Raw genomic sequence first — 20,882 nt, 5'->3', positions numbered from 1 at the left:
CTCCCCGTGCTGCAAACACGTGCTCTCCTCGGCTTCCACACGCCCCCTCCCCCCGCAGGCCTCTGCTCAGGGCAAGAGAAAAGGGCGAGGGAGGGCAGAAGAGCGAGGGGCTCAACAGTTCAGTGGGATTGGGCTTCGTGTATCCGAGCCCCCCTACAACCAGATGCCAAGTATCTGACATGAGCTGGACTCAGGGGGAAACTAGGAGTCTTTGCGATTCTATGGTAAGCGTGGGATGTCCACTGCCTGAGACTAGCCACTGGTCTATGTGGTTATTGAGCACTTGAAAGGAGGCTTGTAAAACGAAGAAAATTTAAATTTTATTTACTTTTAATTAAGTTACATTTAAAGGGAAGCAGTGTGAAATATTTTTCCATTAATTATCACTTTATTGTTTTGGTAGGACTGCATTTCACTTTGCTTCAAACTCAGATCTTCTTAAAAAAAAGAAGAACCAGTTTTGTTAACGTAGATGCAAACATGAAGGAAAATTATCTTTTTGGTACTTACTTCACATTGAAAAACTTTTAAATATGTTAGCAGTAAGTTAGGTATGCGTCCAAGTTGGGATGTATGTAATTATAAACTATACATTGGGGGAATTCCCTGGCAGTCCAGTGGTTAGAACTCGACACTCACTGCCAGCGACTGGATTAAATCCCTGGCTGGGGAACTAAGATCCCACAAGTCACGTGGTACGACAAAAAAAGAATACACACACACATACACACAGAGGACCTCAAAGCCCTGCTATGGAAACATCTCATTAATAATTTTTATATTGGTTACATGTTGAAATGATATTTTTGATATACTGGGTTAAATAAGGTCTTAAAATTAATTTTATGTTTCTTTTTACTTTTTAAAAATGTGGCTACTGGGACTTCCCTGGTGGCGCAGCGGTTGAGCTGCCTGCCAATGCAGGTGACACGGGTTCGAGCCCTGGTCTGGGAAGACCCCACATGCCGCGGAGCAGCTGGGCCCATGAGCCACAACTACTGAGCCTGCGTGTCCGGAGCCTGTGCTCCACAACGGGAGAGGCCGCGGTAGTGAGAAGCCCGCGCACCGCGATGAAGAGTGGACCCGCTCGCCGCAACTAGAGGAAGCCCTCGCACAGAAACGAAGACCCAACACAGCCAAAAATAAATAAATAAATAAATAAATTTATTTATTTAAAAAAAATATGGCTACTGGAAAATTTAAATTACTCGTGTGGCTCGTATTTCTACTGAACAGCACTGCTTTAGACAGTTGATCATTGCACAAAATTCAAGTCAAATATACTTTAGCTCCACTTACTGGCTCAAGCCTTGCACCCCGACTTACCTTGAGCAGAGCTACTATTCAAGACAACTGGCTGTGCCACGTTGGTTTATTTGGTAACTATGGCTACATTCCGGGGAGAAAACAGTAATTCTATCTTTCTCCTATTAGCACATGAGAAGAACATCTGAAATGGCTGCTCTGAGAATTATTATTTAGGGCTCCCTGACCCAGTGCTCTTCCACTACAGATACACTGAGGCAGACAAGAGTGTTTTAAAGCCAGATCCTCTCCCAGAGCTTGGCAAAATCCTCAGCCCGGGCCGCCCAACTGGTATTTGGTCTGGCGCTCCAGATACTTATATTTTCTAGTTCATCTCACTCTGTAGGAAGGAAAGAAAGCACGTTCTCTTTTTCAGCATCTGGAACTGAAATGTGGTTCCCTGGAGCTGAGGGGTAATAGGACCCTTCCAGCCCACGTTCTGCTGTGCCGACCCAGGGAACTGCCCCCTCCGCTCGACCTGAGTGACGAAAGCAACCGCCAATGAAATCTGCTTTCCACTTATCATATGGGATTTCATCACCAGGAACTGCCTGCAAGGAAGACCCTAGAAGAAAATTCCTTGCTAAAGAGCACAATGAATTTGGGAATATCAGTTCTGTGAATCTGATAAAGAGAGAAAAAGAGCAAAGATTCATGGGTATTTTCTTTCCAAGAAATGTAACACAAATTTAGTTTCATGGCCATGCAAAATTATTTAAAAGGACAGGAAGGGATATACAGAGAAAAATTGGATGGTATTCATTCATGTTACTTCCTGAATCCCACTGACCCCAAATGGCAGCCCTACGGCCGAATAAACACGTGCCGTCCCAGCCTGAGCTTTTAGTGGTGCTATAACCAAGTACGCTCCTCCGCTTGGGTCCGTGGGACTGGTGTGAACATTAAATGTGGAGCCTGGAGCAGTGCCCGATGCATAGTAATAAGTGCTCCATAAATGTCAAAATGTCAGGCACTACTATTACCACCAAGTTCTCAGTACCCAGAACCAGAGAATTTTAGGGGTGGAGCCTATGTAGGAATTCCCTCCATGGTAGCTCTTCTGAGTGAGTTGAAGCAGAATCTGTTGCCCACCAACTACCTGTGATGAAGGCACCACGAGTTAAACGTGCACTTCACTGGGCCCAAAGCCCGCAATGCTCTTTTGCCCTCTGGTTTTGGTTCTACCTTTTAAGTGAGTCTAGTCTCTCTCCCCTATGATTACCTTCCTTTCGCATGCCCTCATGGCCATTTCCCAGGAAGAATCTGCTCTCCAGTTCTTTCCAAGAATTCCAGACCCTTTACTATCCTGGACACAGGAGCATGACAGCTGGGGGGGGTCACATGACTCAGTGTGACCAGACTAGGACAGAGCCTAGCTGGTCTATCTCTGCATTAATGAGATCCCTGAATTTTATTTATTTTATTTAAAAAAAATTTTTTTTTAAATTTATTTTTGGCTGCTTTGGGCCTTCGTTGCTGTGCACAGGCTTTCTCTAGTTGCAGTGAGAACGGGCTACTTTTTGTTACAGTGCGCGGGCTTCTCGTTGCGGTAGCTTCTCTTATTGCGGAGATGGGCTCTAGGCACGCGGGCTTCAGTAGTCATGGCACGCAGGCTCTAGAGCGCAGGCTCAGCAGTTGTGGTGCAGCGGCCTAGTTGCTCCGCGGCACGTGGGATCTTCCCAGACCAGGGCTCAAACCCGTGTCCCCTGCATTGGCAGGCAGATTCTTAACCACTGGGCTACCAGGGACGCCCCGTAAAATTTTAAATTCAACAATTTCCCAGAGAAGGGGAAAGTTACATTCCCTTCCAAAGCCCTAATCATGTCGGGAGTGATTTATGGGAAAAGTTCCTCCTTAAATGATAACAGCCATATCTAGAAAAGTCCGTATGCTGAATGGAAGAAGGAAGAAGCAGTTTTGTGGAATTAGTCTGGTCTCCTAATTACGATGGCAAACAGCAACGAGACTGGGACCAGGTGGACTGGGTCAGAATCCCAGTGCTGCTCTTAACTGGAAGGGTTTGACCAAGTCATTTAATTCTCCAGACAAGCTTCAGTATGACTTTCTTTATATAAAATGTCCAGAACAGGCAAACCTACAGAGACAAGGAGGTAGCTTAGTGGTTGCCAGTGTTTGATGGTTAGAGGGCTGACATCTAAAAGGTATACGGTTTCCTCCTGGGGTGATGAAAATGTTCTAAAATGGATTGCGGCAATAGTTGCACAATTCTGTGAATACGCTAAAAACCACTGAATTGTATACTTTAAATGGGTGTCATACAGTATATCAATTATATCTCAACAAAGCTGTTAATTAAAAGAGCGCCTTTAGGGCTTCCCTGGTGGCGCAGCGGTTGAGAGTCCGCCTGCCGATGCGGGGGACACGGGTTTGTGCCCCGGTCCGGGAAGATCCCACATGCCGCGGAGCGGCTGGGCCCGTGAGCCATGGCCGCTGAGCCTGCGCGTCCGGAGCCTGTGCTCCGCAACAGGAGAGGCCACAACAGTGAGAGGCCTGCGTACCGGGGGAAAAAAAAAAAAAGAGCACCTTTAGTGCCTTTAATAATGACTTGATTAGACACTTGTCACGATCAGATCTGAGGAAAGTAAAACATACCTCAACGGACCACAAATTAAAAAATCTAGACTGACTTCCGCTGCCACCAGCACACTTCTGAATCAATTTTGAGCACGTATTCAGGGAAGGCCAAGCTATTTAACAGCTTCTAATTACATTCCATTGAAAACTAACCTGCAGTTTTAAGAATTCCAAACACCCTCAGTGGGCATCAACTATGTGTGAAGAATGCTGCTTCTTCTACAGAAGTCGGGCATTCCCAACTGAAGAAAGATGGGTACAGTTACGTGACACAGAGGTGAGCCACGGCTATGAGACACACAGGAGCAGTGGGAAAGACTTGGGTATCGACTAGCAGGACGGAGTGTCATCAGGAGAGATTATATCACAGGCACACCTAGATTGCTGAAGCTTTCATCATTTATCTCCTGACCATTCCTCCCTGTGATGTGGAAATTCTACCCTCCACTGCCAGTTTACCTCATGATTCAGGAACGGGTGGGGAATGCAGAAAGGAGAAAAAGGCAGGAACCAATCACAGAAGCAAAAGAGAGGCAGGTGGATATATTTCTGCTGACACTGGCAGAAGCAAGCAGAGAGCTAGTTCCTCTAAGCTGCGTTGTGTGAAATGGTGCTGGGCTGGCATTCCCTTCCCACAAGATTTGCTGTGGAAATCATAACTGTTAGAGCAGGAAGGAGATCTGAGATCTTGTCTAACTCTCCCATTTGACAGATGGACAAACTGAGGAGTAGGGTGATTAAATGACTTGAAACAGTGGCAGAGCTGGACCCCACTGAGTATGTTAGATGCTAGTCCAATGTTCTAGCCACTGCACAATGCTGCTACTAAGAAAAGCTTTCAAGAAAATCACTGGTTGGTCCTTTCTTACTTGAGGACTTACACTCATCGTTGCATTAATTTCTGCCACCGTTTCTTCGTCTGTGGGGAACTGATATATCTGGACTCCATTGCTGACTAGTTCACTCATGATCTTACTCTTGAATTTGTGCAATTCGTTCTTGGCAATGGTGTCAGCTTTTGCAATGATTGGAATGATGTTCACCTATAAACCAAACACATCCATTTTTATACGATTCCAACGTAAGAAAAATAGACAAATGAATACAATACAGAAAACAAAGCAGCAGAAATTGTAAGACTTCCCTTAGAAATAGAGATGATATTAAATATTGGACTTTTTACCTAGATGCAAAATTAAGAAGATATGGAATAATCTTTTAGTTCCATCTCTGAACATTTTTACTCGCTCCCATCTGGCACTGAAAGAAAGCATCCTCGTAATTTCCTCTTCTATGCCACCTCATTCTTCTTTACGGTGTAAAAGGAAGTGTTACTCTATGACAAAGAGCGGTAACAAAGAAGCCTATTCTTTGAGTAACCACTCCTTTTTGACTCCTCCCAGCTACTTTAGGAGTTTGATTTTTGCATGTTTCTAACAGTCTAATACCAAGATTTTCATTAGTTAGAATAGTGGAATATTCAGCTCTATGCAGGACAGCATCCTTTCTTTCTTCTGATGACTTGAGAACTGCTGGAAGCAGAGAACCTAAGTATTAACCGAAACAAAATTGATTTCACCTACTTTTAAATTTTTCAAAATCACACCAACTAATTCTCTTGAAAATCAGCTTCTATCACATTACTTCTTTGTGCCAGAATGAGACCTAGTGCCAAAAGACAAGGCTCACTTTCAGAGCATCAGATACAAAGACCAGGTGAGAACTCTGACGTTTGACAACACTGGCAGAAAGCCCAGAACGAGGGCCAAGGACCCTCAAGCGCAAGCCCCAAAGCCCAAGGTGGGACACTCTGCTCCCAACTTACCCCAGCACTGTCCACAGGACACATTCTTTAAAATCGATTTTTTACAATTAACTTTCTTCCACTCCCTGATTGGTACAGAGGTTTCAACAAGTTGCTACTGACATCTGATACCGGGGACCATGCTCTCCACCCAGCTCAGGTGAAAAGGGAACAGGCTCCGTGAGAAAGCGATCAGTCCCAGCCAGAGAAGAGGGAGTCTTTGGGGGGGTTTTCCGGGTCACATCTGCATTCCTTTGCTTCTCCTTTTATCCCAAGAGCCAAGTCAAATATCCCTGATAAACCAGAGTGAGATGACCCGTTGATGGAAAAATCTGTCCTGCCCTATTCCTCAACCCAATCCTAACCTTATCATGAGTGGGCTTCCCGCAGCAAGTTGCCTCAGCGAGACAGACATCATTGAGGGTGGGAGAACGCCTGGACCAGGACGTGGGGAACAAACCCCTCCCTATGGTTTGTACTGGCTAACTTTTGTGCACACTTAGTATTGGATTAATATCAACATGGACAAAATGGCAGAGGTTCGTATTTTCTTGGCCAATTTGATTAGAGTAGATAGAGGAACCAAGCAAATTTAGATTTAAAATCTCTTCTTCCTCAGTGGCAGGTGCTTGGAAATCCTGTCTGAAATTGTCATCTGTTTGCCTTAACTCTTCACTTTACTTGTATCAACAAACCTTTGACGATACCGTTTTCAGATACTCCCTAGCACTTCAGCTCTACAACAATAATAGTTCTTTGAAAGCTGTTTAACCAGCTTTGTAGCGATTGTTTTGTTTTGTTTTGATTAGCTGTTTGTTTTGCCTTATTTTCTTTCCCTTTTTAAATTGAAGCATACTCCCGTGCTGGATATCACCCTGGCGTGGTCTACAAGCTCAGCCTCAGGGAGGAAGCCACCTCCCTCTGTCTGCTTCCCAGCCCTGCCCTCAAGGACCCGACAGGCAGGAAGCAGACCTCCCTGCCCAGTGAGCCACCATCCATGGTTCACTGAAGCTGAATCAAATGAGACGAGGAAGGGTTTCCATTTATTCTCCCAAGAGTGCTCTAGCTGCAGGACTCCTTTCTGGCTGGTAGAATATGTTTCTGTAAAGCAGTGCGTCTGCGCAAGCTGGAGGCCCCGGGTGCCTGGCTCGGTGTCAGCCCGCAGGCCCCTTTTTGGGCTGGTACAGGCAGAGGCCTTGGGGACAGGCTGATCTTCTCAGCATTCTCTCAGTATTATGTCCCTCCGGAGCGAAGGCATCTTTTAAACAGTGTTGTTCGGACAGAAAATAACACCCAACAAAGCCCTCTAAAGGTAAGACTTTGTATTGAACTCAAAAGGAGGTTAGAATCTAAGAGGAAATACTATAGCTCAATTAATCATAAAGTAGATCATCAAATGTTGTCAAACTCATCAGTCCCTTCCTCCAAATGTTGTGAAGGAGAAAGGTTATAAATGTGCAAAGGTTAGGGGTCAGGCTTGATCTGAGACTCCACTTCTTTTGAACAAATGGTGCAGCTCAGTTTTAAAATCTAAGAAGTTGGACCATCCTTATCCCATAGATAAAAAAAAATAAACAGTTCTTTTTTCCATGTTAAACTTCAAATTAAAGCCAAGCCTGTAAAAACCTTTCAAAGAGAGATTTAAAAGAAAGTTTTTAAGAAAATAAACAAAGCATGAAATTATAGTTCAATCTCACTAAATGTGAGCCTTCCTACGACCCTTTAGGTGTCTCCACTGTATAATTCCCCAACCCTCAACAAAGCATACACTAGTGCTAATTTAAGAACTAAAAATACTTTGTAATAAGCTACATGGTTTTGTTTGTTTTATTTTGTCCTAATAGCCAGAGAGGTTTTGAACCATTTTTTTCAAAACCCTATGGCTCCGTCAACCAGAAAAAACAAATACAGGGTTAGGAAGTAGGGAGGGATAAACAGGTGGCGAAAGAAGCCTCTTAGGGCAGTGAAATTACTCTGTATGATACTCTAGTGATGAACATGTCATTATAAATGTGTCTAAGCCCACAGAATGCACAACAGCAAGAGTGCACCCTCATGTGAACTATGGACTTGGGGTGACAGTGATGTGGCACTGTAGGTTCTCCAGTTGTACAAATACACCATCTGATGGGAATGTTGGCAATGGGGTGGGAGTGGGGCCATGCATGTCACGGGGCAGCGAGTATGTGGAAAATCTCTGCACCTTCCTCTTAGTTTTGCTGTGAACCTAAAACTGCTCTAAAACATAGTCTTTAAAACAAAACACCAAGTTACACTGAAAGCAGAGTTAAATTGGGGCCCCCGGATAGAAGTGATCTTACAGGAGAGTGGACGGTACCCAGAACAGCAGTGAGTACCTTACTGTCCAGCTTCTTCATGGTGACCAGGTCCAGGGACTTCAGCGAATGTCCAGTGGGGGCAATGAAGTAGAGGCATGCGTGGATCCTGGTGTCGTGGTAGTTGAAGAGAGAACGTTTGATCTTCAATTCCTCTTGCAAGTAGGCCTCAAACTGGGCATCGATATATTCCACGATCGGCTTATAGCTAGGATGCAGAAGAAGGTTTTTTTTGTTGTTGTTGTTTTTCCTTTTTTGCGGTACGCGGGCCTCTCACTGTTGTGGCCTCTCCCGTTGCGGAGCACAGGCTCCGGACGCGCAGGCTCAGCGGCCATGGCTCACGGGCCCAGCCGCTCCGCGGCACGTGGGATCTTCCCGGACCGGGGCACGAACCCGTGTCCCCTGCATCGGCAGGCGGACTCTCAACCACTGCGCCACCCGGGAAGCCCCCAGAAGGTTTTTTAAAACACATTTTCAAATCAGCATGTTGCTAGTCTCAAACCTCTTTGTACAATCCTCCAGGGAAGTCTTCAGTGGCTCCTTCTTCCCTAAGAGCTAAGGCCCAAGTTCCTTACCTTGGCAGCCCAGGCCTTTAGCCATCTGGCCCCTGAACATCACCCCAGGCCCTCTCTCCAACCCCTTCCGGGGCTCACCCTTTCTGTCCCACATGTCAAGCTCTCGCCTGCCTCTGTGCCTTTCCTCGTGCTAGCCATCCCATCCCCCCACACCTCAACCTGGAATGGTCTTCTTCCTATTATTCCCCTGGCTAACATTCGGCCTTTAAAACAGCAACTGGAAATAGGTGAGACGCACTGTCACTTCCCCCATGGCACCCATGAAGGTATTGCTAGAGACTGTGGCATTCTTTCCTGCTGGGCCAAAACTGAGCCTCAAAATCTGTCTCAATAAAGTGATGTTGACAGCCTCTCCCAGCTGATCGGCATCGGTGCACAAGATGAAACTGCTCTGCAGTTTCAGGATGCAGCACCTCCTCCTGCTGGCAGCCCCGCCCTGCTCCTGCGCCCCCATCCCCCGGGGACGAGGGCTTCTCCGTACTCTCATAAAGCCCTGCGCGTGCCATAACCTCATCTATAAACTGAACTGCCTGGTCTATTATGATCAAGATTCTCCCCAGCTCTCAAATTTTATGATCTGAAGGTAAACTCTGTAACCCTCTCTTCTCACCAAATCATAATTCAAATCCATTTTGAATAATTACACATGACTCTATCAGCTGACCAAAAACACAATCACTAATAGCATATTGGGAAGACATATTCAATAAACCATATGTTCTCCAGGGATTAAACAGTACATTAGGTCACTGTGGAAAAGCCATGAACTCTTCCAGGTCTCCAAGGGGACTGTTCAGAAGTAAGGGTCAGCAGCAATGACATGGGCTGATTAGGAATAAAATGGGTTAATTCTTCCCCAAACTTACTACCTTGCTGAGGAGCGGTTTAGGCATTAAGAAAAATAAAAATCTCTCAACAATCAACTCTCGGATCCATAAATTAAACTGAAATCCCTGAAAGAGAACTATAAATCTTTTATAATGAGGATGACAGCAGATGCCCTAAAAGAAAAAACAAACAAAACAAAACAAACAAAAATGTACGACCAAAACTGAAAACAGAAAAAAGTTTTTTTATATTTTCCCTTGGTGAGTTATCATAATCCATTGCTTCAACGTGAGCAGGCGAAATCTCTAGAGGTTTCAAGAAAAAGCAGAATGTGCCTAAGTAAAATTCTAAACGCGACAGTAGAAATCCCAATGAATTCCAATAGAAAGGCTGAGCAAGTAATAAGATTCTCCTCCATTTTCCAATTTTAACATATAGGCAGGAATTATATAACAATAGCCATTATTAGGATAGGATAGTGACATAAAATGGGGGTTAAAAGCATGGACTCAAGCCAGACCACCTAAGACCAAACTCCAAATCCATAATTTACTAACTGTGTGGCTTTGGGCAAGCTACTAAACCTCTCTGTGTTTCCATTTCCTCATAGGTAATATCAAGGACAAAGATATTACCTATATCAGACAGCTAATGTGACAAATTAAGGGAGCTAACATAGATAAAGAATTAGCCCATAAAACTGTGAGATATAACTATTTCATAGTAATATAATAAACAACAAATAAGAGAAAAGCAAGCCTGACTTTTCAAAAAGACAGGGAAAAAAAAAAAAAGGAACTTTACACTGACCCGCTTTCCATGGTAACTGTTCTGCCACTGACTCATGACTATGATCAGGCCACTCCAGCGAGGCCCACCCATGCCCTGTCAGTCCAGGGCCTGAGCTTTCGGTCTCCTGACACCGAGGCATGTGACTGGGGGAATCAAGGTCCCCCTAGCCCTCTTAGCCCCAAGGAGAGGAGAGCAGCTCACAGCAGGTGCTCCTTCCTGCCTCCCCAGTTCCTGATTTGCAGCTTCTGAGCTCCTCCCCACAAGAGTGGCCCGAGTACGCTGCTGCTTTCTATTCATTTCCTTTCTGCATTTGTTGTTTTCTTTTTTAACATCTTTACTGCAGTATAATTACTTTACAATGGTGTGTTAGTTTCTGCTTTATAACAAAGTGAATCAGCTATACATATACATATGTCCCCTTATCTCCTCCCTCTTGCGTCTCCCTCCCACCCTCCCTATCCCACCCCTCCAGGTGGTCACAAAACACTGAGCTGATCTCCCTGGGCTATGCAGCTGCTTCCCACTAGCTATCTATTTTACGTTTGGTAGTGTATATATGTCCATGCCACTCTCTCACTTTGTCACAGCTTACCCTCCCCCCTCCCCGTGTCCTCAAGTCCATTCTGTACGTCTGAGTCATTACTCCTGTCCTGCCCCTAGGTTCTTCAGAGCCTTTTTTTTTTTTTTTTTTTTAGATTCCATATATGTGTTAGCATACAGTATTTTTCTCTTTCTGACGTACTTCACTCTGTATGACAGACTCTAGGTCCATCCACCTCACTACAAACAACTCAATTTTGTTTCTTTTTATGACTGAGTAATATTCCATTGTATATATGTGCCACATCTTCTCTATCCATTCATCTGTCGATGGACACTTAGCTTGCTTCCGTGCCCTGGCTATTGTAAACAGTGCTGCAATGAACATTGTGGTGCATGACTCTTTTTGAATTGTGGTTTTCTCTGGGTATATGCCCAGTAGTGGGATTGCTGGGTCATATGGTAGCTCTATTTTTAGTTTTTTAAGGAACCTCCATACTGTTCTCCATAGTGGCTGTAACAGTTTACATTCCCACCAACAGTTTGCATTTGGTTTTGATTCTGATCCTCCAAGATTATGGGGTGCATAGCACCTCTCCTTTTCCAGTGAGGCATGCTTTCTGCCCTGGATTTGGTATATCCAAAGACATCTTTTGTTCTCCTCTATACCTCGGGCTTCCTTCTGCCATAACCTGTCAAGGAGTTTGGGCCAATCTTTTCAATCTCCCTCTTCTCCCTGTATGTGGTTTCCTTGGAAAATCACATTTACTCTTGTGTTTCACTTAACCAGATCTTTCACCCAAGTTTCAGACCAATCCATCCAACTGCTCACCAGATATTTCCACTTGCTCTTCTAAATATGTCCAAAATCAAACTCTTCATCTTGTCCCCAGACCCACCCTCCCCCGTATCCCTCAGGTCAGCAAATTGCACCCGCATCCAGACCACTGGCCGTGTCAGAACCCCGGGGTTCAACCCAGAGGCCTCCTCTCCTACCTCCTACACACAACCAAGCACAAAATCCCATCCATTTTACCCTCTATATCATTATAAACAAATAAATGTATTTCAGGAGAACAATTTACCATAACCACTATGCCTTGTGTTCAAGATTTAATTATGCTGATGAAACAGTTTCTTCCTGATGCATAATGAGTCAGCCTAGTGGCTTTGTACTCCCCTTCACATCCTTTGAACAAACTCTCTGCCCTCTCTCCTACTCCTGTCCATAAGTTATCTACACTCAAAGTCATAAAGATAAGGAAACTTCATTCCTATTTTGCCTTTTGCTAGTTTCCATTCTTACAGCAAGGATACCTATTTATATTCTGTTCTGCCAATTCAAACTTCTGTGGATTTTGGCCTTATCAAGCAGAGGAAAGGGCAGGGTGGGGGAAGGAGGGGGGATAGGGCAGATCAAATCAAGTCCTTACGTTTTCACATAATTTCTTTTTAAGGCATGGGATATTCCTTTTTATCTACCACTTATTTTTCCCCCCCATAAATCTGCAGCCATTAAAAAACACAAAAAAATTGACAGAGGTGACCCTAAAACTGATGGGGAAAAAATATTTTATGCAATGTTTTCTATCCACCCAAGCCACCCACCTGCAGAACAGCCAATGCCATTGTTCGGGGACTGACTCTCCATTTCATATGTGACCAGGTACCTACCATCTTTCTATCTATTAACCAAAGTTAATTTTCCTTATCCTTCAACTACATCTACCAGAAAGTGTAATTAAGACAGAATTTGAAGACCAAACAGTCCATTCCATTACCATTTTATAACTCTGATAAAGATTTGGTGAGTTTGAGGCTTCTCTCAGTGGATTTCAATTATCCATGCTTTTTTAGGACTGATTACCATTATAGTTTGTAATATGCCATTGACATTCTATCTCCCACCTCCCAAATGTGAGGCCAACAAATTCTTTTATTTCCAGCACTACGGCAAAATTTGGTTTCCCTTCTTCTCCAGACCTCTTTCCTTCTTTACTGAAGAGTACAGACAGCAAAACAAGGAGGCCCTTGGACCACGAAGAGTTAATCGTGCTGTTAAACAAAACAGGAAACCTTACCAGATCTCTCTTCCTGCCTCCTTCTAGCTAGCCTGGTCCCAGGCAGATAATGATGCAGGAATGCTGACATGTCCGAAGCCTACATAAACAAACTGGGACATTCTTGAAGTCTTGCGTCGATGGCAGAAAAGCTTGCCTAATCCTCAAAGTAGTAAAAATAATCATGGGTTTAGAGAAACAGCACATCCCCTTCCATATGTTTACATATCGATACAAAAATGCATATCCCACTTCCAATTTTTTGAAGGAAGCAGACCCTATCCAAATGACTTTTTTTTTAACAGACATTTGGGTTTATAGTCAACAGTGTCAACAATCATTCTGGGGCACAGAGTTCTAAATGCCACTTAAAGAGGTTATGCAACAGCTGTCAAGAAATTTCAGAAGAAAAAAAAATACTTGGTATGTAGGTTAGGTTAATATCACACTTCCTCTCTTCTGAGTCTCCTTGGAAACTATTATTTGACCCAAATGAGTCAGATAATTTCTTAAAGAGGCCTCCAGCTGCAAACGTGTGGATCGGAGTTGCACTGGCCACCTGCTGTTCCGGGCTGGTGAGTGAAAACCCACCAGACTGAGGGAACGTCCCCATTTAGAGGAGAAGTAAAAATGCAATGGCAGTGCTGAGGCGATGACTCAGAGCTAGAACAGCTCATGGAAACTGAGCAGCAAAATGCAGGAAGACGGTTCTCATTCCTGCAGGAATACACCCTGAGAAGGTGCAGCTGATGTCTGCCCATCAGGGAGTGCACAAGCATGGCACTCCCCAACCCCAGGGAGAGACCTGCGCAGGTCAGAGATGGAGACCCGCCTTGCTCGGGCGGGGGCTCCGTGACCACACGAGGACCAGCGTGCACTTTTGCCTGTCATCAGGGTTTTCTCTTCATCTGTTTCAGTGGGCATTGCAGACAGCCTTCCGGCAAGAACCTCTCCATCATTCCCTGGCATTGAGGTCATAAATGAAGAGCAACTGCTCAGCTGTGCTTAGCTTTCCTCCATTCCAACACAATGTACAGATAGTCCATTTTGACAGATGCAAAATGAAATCTTTCTTACTATGTCTAACAACTGCTCCTGTATTACAGGCCAACGCTTACTGAAGAGCATTTAAATTGCCCTATACATAAAATAGAGCTCCTTGCTCAGCTAGAGCATGAGTTAAATATTTCTCTGCCATTACTATGTGCTCATACTTCTATCACAGATAGTTAAAATATATCTAGACAATACATAGCCCTCGATAAAATGGTTCAAATTCCTCTTTACAAAACACACACATACAACATACACAGTTTGGAGGAAAATGAAGCAAATAAACAAAAAAAACAAAAAAACCTGGTACTCATGAAGTTTCTGAGCCCTAAGCAAACATAATGTAACTTAATGATTTGGTGTCTTATTCCCATTAAGCTGTCACTGCACAAAAATGTCTCTGGAAGCCTCCTTCTGGAATTATCTTTGGGCCTGGGACAGTTTAATTTTAACTTTCTCAAACGTTTTTTGAGAATGAACTTAAGTATTTAAAACAATCATAACGGACTTCCCTGGTGGCACAGTGGTTAAGAATCCGCCTGCCACAGATATACAATGGAATATTACCCAGCCATAAAAAGAAACGAAATTTGTAGTGAGGTGGATGGACCTAGAGTCTCTCATACAGAGTGAAGTAAGTCAGAAAGAGAAAAACAAATACCGTATGCGAACACATATATATGGAATCTAAAAAAAAAAAAAAAAATGGTTCTGAAGAACCTAGGGGCAGGACAAGAATAAAGGGGCAGACGCAGAGAATGTACTTGAGGACAAGGAGAGGGGGAAGGGTAAGCTGGGCCGAAGTGAGAGAGTGGTATGGACATGAGTACACTGCCAAGTGTAGGGTAGATAGCTAGTGGGAAGCAGCCACATAGCACAGGGAGATCAGCTCGGTGCTCTGTGACCACCTTGAGGGGTGGGATGGGGAGGGTGGGAGGGAGGGAGATGCAAGAGGGAAGAGATATAGGGACATATGTATATGTATAACTGATTCACTTTGTTATAAAGCAGAAACTAACACACCATTGTAAAGCAATTATACTCCAATAAAGATGTTGAAAAAAAAAAAGAATCCGCCTGCCAATGCAGGGGACATGGGTTTGAGCCCTGGTCCGGGAAGATCCCACGTGCCGCAGAGCAACTAAGCCCATGCGCCGTAACTACTGAGCCTGCACCCTAGAGCTCATGAGCCAGAACTACTGAGCCCATGTGCCACAACTACTGAAGCCTGCGCACCTACAGCCCATGCTCCGCAACAAGAGAAGCCACCGCAATGAGAAGCCCGCGCACCGCAACGAACAGTAGCCCCCGCTCACTGCAACTAGAGAAAGCCCACGTGCAGCAACAAAGACTCAAAGCAGCCAAAAATAAATTTAAAAATACAAAATAAAAATTAAAAAAAATAAAAGTTAAAAAAAAGTAAAATAAAACAATCATAAGGCATTTAAATTCAAGATTAGTGAATAGGATGGGTGATCTTGAGATTAACACCAAGAAGGTTTAAGGCTTAACAGCTTCCCTCAAATAAGGGCACACAGCAACTCAGAGAAAAGGGTCAAACTTGCTTGGCTTTATGAAATGACTATGTGTGTTTTATAAAAGTAAAACCTGTGGTTGCGGACAGCCTTCTCTACTAACTGATGGGTGCTAAACTACTAAAGCAAAATAGCCTGAGATAAGATGTAAATGAAAGAACTCGAGTCAACAAAATGACTGTTTGCTTCACCTCAAAAAAAAAAAAAGAAAAAAAGTAAAACCTCACTATATTCTTTTATAACTAGATCATCAAGTCTATGTAAACCAGTTTTAGTGAATGAATACGTGAGACTGACATAGCTAACAGCTTCTGTCGACATACAAACTACAGGACCAAAATTCTGAAAAGACATTTTATTTCTTAAGCAGCTTAAACATGTCCTTCTTCTACACTGACAAAGAAGTTTGTTATATATATTATCAAATTAGCTTAACAAACCCTTGCTGGATAGAGAGCGATCTGAATTCCTCACTAGGCTCCACTGAAACCACACTCAATATTCAGACTCAATGTGGCCATTCTGCGCCCAGCGGGCCACCCAAGTACGAGCAGCCCACAGGAAGACCCAGACAATGCACAAAGGACACACAGTGCTCAGGCCACGGCACTAGCATCGATATTAAGATCCTGCGCTGGCTGGAAGTCAGCGACAATTCTTCCAACCGATCTTTCACAAACATGCTTTCTTCACTTTGGGGTTTTAGGAGCTGATAGCACTGTATCAGCTGTGTATTATTACCACACCCCTCCTCCAGGCTTAGCCTTTCCCAGTGCCCTTCCTTAGACCCCACCTAAGAAGATCCCACTGGAAGAGGCCTGAGAGTATCCAGGTCATTTCCCTCACAGTGAGATAAATTGCCAAGGTCCCATAGCTGCTCATGGGCAGAATCCAGATCACAACCCAGGTCTACTAAATCCTGGGCTTTGGCTTCTTGGGAAAATCACGTTGACTCCAAGTTTTCATTCAGATCTGTAGGAATCTGGGGATTCAGTCAAATATCCCAATCTGCCTCAGAGACTAGGAGAGTGTGGCAGACGCTCATTCCAAACTCCTTTTACTTTTTAATGCCCCCCCCCTTTTTATTTCTGGCAGAGTTAAAACAGCAACAACAACAAAAACGAGACACCACACTTCCCAGACTCTCTTGCAGCTAGTGTTCTGGATCTGGTCTACTTTCTACCAAGCAGATGCAGCCATACAAGACCTGGAAGCAGGAGGGGAGCCACACAAGGCAGAGGCCCACACAGGGAAAGGGGTTCTTCTTGCAAGCGATGGTAAAGGCATTTGGCTCTCTGAGACAGACTGGGTAAAGGTTCTAGAGACCTCTCCCCACTGTCACAGGTACCAAACTATATAAGGTCGTTTGCGGCAGGGGTTCCACTAACTGCACGTGTTTCTCTAGACTGCTGTTCCAGGTGGGAAAGCGCCCAAGCCTGGTTCCATGACTCTCCTGGAAAAATGCCATAAGGTAGCTTATGCCTTCTAACAAATCCCTTTTCTCCTTACCCTAGCTGGAATCAATTACACTAGCTGATTCTGACCTCAAGAACAGTCTAAGAAAATTTCTCAGAGGACAAGAATGTCTTATCTTTTAGGTGACAGGAGACCAAGCCCCATAACTAGCGAACATTTAGTCTTTGCATTTATCCGGGATGGATCCTGTTACCTTCTCACTCATTTACATCCCCACAAAATCCCGAGATGTACCTGTCATCCTTATTTATCTGGTCTCCAAATCCCACAGTGTCAACGATGGTTAACTTCAGCCGTACATTGCTTTCCTGAAGCTCATAACTTCTGGCTTTTAACCGGACACCTGGTTCATTGTGAGTAGCTGGGTCACTTTCAAATTTGGTGTTGAATAAAGTGTCCATTAACGTGGATTTGCCAATGCCCGTCTCGCCTGCATGACCACAAGGGAGAAATCAAAGAATGTGTCAGTGCCTCTGAGGCACCAGTTCACATCATCAGGAGCTTTTCATCATGACAGTAAAATTTTTTGAAAAGTCAGTATCACCAAAAATCCCACCACAAAAAGATAGTTCTTTCCATGTGTGATCTATGGAATACTTCCCGAGAAACGCTTTAATGAATTTCCAAAACCGTTCAGTAGAAAAGATCTTGAACTTACAGATCAAGATGCTTTTCTTTACCTCTGCATAGAGAATTAGAACCTATAAGCTTGCCTGTGGTCAGTCTGTGGTCATTTCAAAGACATAAACCGTAGTTCCTCCTTCCCTAAATGTTGGCATGTAACATTTTTGCTTTAAAAAAAATTCTATATTGCTGAGTTTCTGTTACAAAGAAAATTCAAAAGGCTGATTCATTTGTATTGAATTACTTGATACCATCTACTGTTGTGGAAAAGAATTACATTTTTCAAAACAACACACTTGACAAACAATAGCAATCATAACAAACCCAGCTACAGCCGCTGAGCGCTTACCTTGTACCAGGCCCTGTGGTAAGAGCTTCCAATGCACTATCTCATTTAAACCCTAGTACTAACCCCCATGGAATAAGTACTGCTCTTTCCTCCCTCCTTTTACAGATGGGGCATTAAGGCTTAAATAAGGTCTAAGTAACTTGTCTAAAGTCACACTGTTAAGTGGCAGAGCCAGGCTTCTAACCCAAGTTTGTGTGGTTCTAACACCTACACTCAACCAACACAGCATCCTGACTTTACTGTTACAGAGAAAACTGACTGCCTAATATTTTTTAGGTATGGTTATGAATCTGTGAGAATCCTCCATTATCTCCATTTTCTCTCCCTATTCAGCAGATGGCAAGCACTTGTTAGATTTCCCAGTTTCAAGCGGATGTTTGTGACAATGAAACTGAATGATGTTAAATAACCTGCAACACTGGCCTTATTAATTCACATTGATAATTCAAGTCCGCTAAGTCTTACTGAGCCCCTAATATATGCAAAGGAGAGTGGCAGGTACCTAGCACCACTACACCAATCAAATGGTAAGACCCAAATGTGGAGCCATGGAGAACTTTAGCTTGGTCTTCAAAATAAGACCAAGAAAAATTTTCTCTCTATATACTAATTCTTGAGTCAAAACTAGTTGGCAATGAGAAAGAACCCACCCTTGTCAGGGGTGGTGGTCGAGTGTGTGATGGTAGATATCGAGAAACATTATCTATAGGAATGCCTTTAAAGAAAAAACTCTGGAAAATTTCCCAATTAGATTTTCAGCTCAATTTAAACATACCAATATACTGCGGCCCTTTCAACAAATCCCAACCCCATGATGGTCCTAGAACAGTACCTCTCTTCTGAAAAATTGCCATAATGACTTTTAGGATGGTGACAATTCCATGGGGGGAAAACCAGCTCTGAGATTTATAGCCTTAGGGCAACTTTCCCACTGACAAAATACCTCTGCTAGTTAGAAGTTCTGTATTACTCATTGCTTTCCAACACAGTACAAACATGAAGTAGAATGGAATCTTCCTGTAATTGAGCTTTCTCTAATTAGAAGCCTTATGTGGTTTGCCCCTGACTACCGGGATTCACTTGTAGGATAAAAGTTGTTCAAGGACATTTGCCTAACTCTTTAGCCTTACCCGTTGGACCCGATACACCTAAGATCAAAGAATTTCCTCCTTCATCAGTCTTCTTTCAGCCAGTCTCCTTTCCAGCTTAGTACCAAGTTCTGGGAATACAACAACGAACTGGCCTGATCTCCCATAGCTTAGAATCTGACCTGGAACATGACTGAATACTTAGCCAGACTCTGATTTACTATTATGGGAATGATATTTTAAATGTCTGCCATCACCACATTCCCCTCACAAGCAAGACCATAGTTTACAACATGGACCTTGCTAATGACCACAGATAACTGGCCCAGGGCTAGCCCCCTGTCCAAAGGCACCCATGGACGCCAGTGCTGTGAGAATGCTCTATACTGGACAGTGACTTGTCTATCCAATCAAACTTCTCTCTTTGGGAGTCTGAACCTGCACGCAGCACGATGGCATGAAAAAGAAAAGATATGCTGAGAGAAGCGAAAAATCAGATGCCATGAGGCAGCAAAGGCTGCCAATAAATAGAAGACATGTTGCTGACGGACCATTAGCTGGACATACAGGAGAAAGAGAGCAGATAGATACGGTAGACACTAGTACCTGAAATTGATTCATTAATAATACTTGAGTATTTACTATGTGACAAGCATAGGTGCTGGGGATAAAACGGTGAAGAAAAACAGCAACTGACACTTCTTGAACTTCTGTAATATCCTGAATGTCCTTCCAGGTCTCCATGAAGTCTAGCTGTGTAGCGCTTGAGACTGTCTCCTGTCTTCCTTACTCTCCTTCATATTCTTACAAAAAAAGACCCATCAATAAAAGTAACCTAAAGTAGTCTCTGTTCCCTAATGCTCACCAAGCTGATATCGACCATTGGGGACTTAACAAAATAACTTGGAACAAAACAAAGTTACAAAGTAATGGATACAGAAACAAAACAGCGTTCTCACTTGTAAGATACACAGAATCTGCAAGGCAATTCTACACTGAAGGTACTCCAGTCATTGAGTACTTTCTCAATAGAGCAAACTTCTTTTCAGAATTTACCTATTTTCAGAACAGGGAAAAAGGCACAACAGCAGAACTATTTATAAAATTTCCCCTATAAGGTTCTATCAGTGGAAAGTGACCCACTTAACTTTCATCTCTTCCCGTAAAAACAGCAATAAAGACTTCCATTTCCATGGCAAGGATTCTAGGTTACCTGGACAGGACTGAAATTACCACCACATTTTACTAAGTTGAATTAGTTAAGCATATGTGTGTCAAGAACACCATGTTCTGTTTTGTTTTCAAAGGCAAGGTAATTTTGATTATTATTTGCATTAAGGTGGACATTACGAACAATTAGCATTCCAGGGCCTACTTACAGCACAGGGTTAATCCATGGGTTGGAAAAACCACTGTTCCTCTAAATTTCAGAGTGCTTTGCTTTCCATTCCTATGCTCTGTGCTTTGAAGAGCCCTAATTAGACACAGCTACTCTAGCAGCAGTGCAATTCACCACAAGCAGTTCACTAAGAAAGGACAGCTTTTGGAATAAAAGGAATTCTAGAACTAGGAGAGCTTTTCAATGCGTTTGTTGTTGAGGTCAATCAGAAAAGAAGGCATTTTCTATATTTTTGAGGACACACAAGAGCACAAAGGCTTCTTTTGACTTGAGTAACCAAAAGCCTACCTGGCATAGGTTCCAATTTAAACCCAACAACTACAATATTTTGAGACAATTAATGACTGGCAGCAACTCTGAAGCATTTCAGAATCCCTGGCACAGAGCAGGCATTCAGTTTCAGGCATTTCTTTTCAGTTAACTGAAAAGAAAAACGATCATGGTGATCATTTATATTGACATTTGCCACTTCGGTAGATTTTTCAGAGTTTGTTGCTTATTCTGTTATAAATTCATCTGCCTG

The 20,882-nt window shown here is 43.4% G+C and overlaps 1 protein-coding gene across 13 annotated transcripts in view; it reads right to left on the bottom strand.

Moving 5' to 3' along the window:
• SEPTIN11 (septin 11) overlaps positions 1 to 20,882 on the bottom strand; it is a 97,762-nt gene that overhangs the window by 27,831 nt on the left and 49,049 nt on the right. For all 13 annotated transcript variants that reach the window (XR_009564047.2, XR_009564046.2, XR_009564044.2 and 10 more), the window contains exons 3-5: positions 17,134 to 17,329; positions 8,062 to 8,248; positions 4,782 to 4,943 (exon numbers count right to left, since the gene is read on the bottom strand). Coding sequence is in view for 9 of the 13 variants with exons in the window: in XM_060299517.2 (XP_060155500.1) it covers positions 4,782 to 4,943; positions 8,062 to 8,248; positions 17,134 to 17,329 (545 nt within the window). In the remaining 4 variants the exon portion in view is untranslated. The remainder of the gene's footprint in view (positions 1 to 4,781; positions 4,944 to 8,061; positions 8,249 to 17,133; positions 17,330 to 20,882) is intronic.

The sequence above is a fragment of the Globicephala melas genome, chromosome 5, assembly GCF_963455315.2.
Source record: "Globicephala melas chromosome 5, mGloMel1.2, whole genome shotgun sequence".
NCBI lineage: Eukaryota > Metazoa > Chordata > Mammalia > Artiodactyla > Delphinidae > Globicephala > Globicephala melas.
Note: the sequence above shows the minus strand (reverse complement) of the source record. Positions and strands in the feature narration are given on the sequence as shown.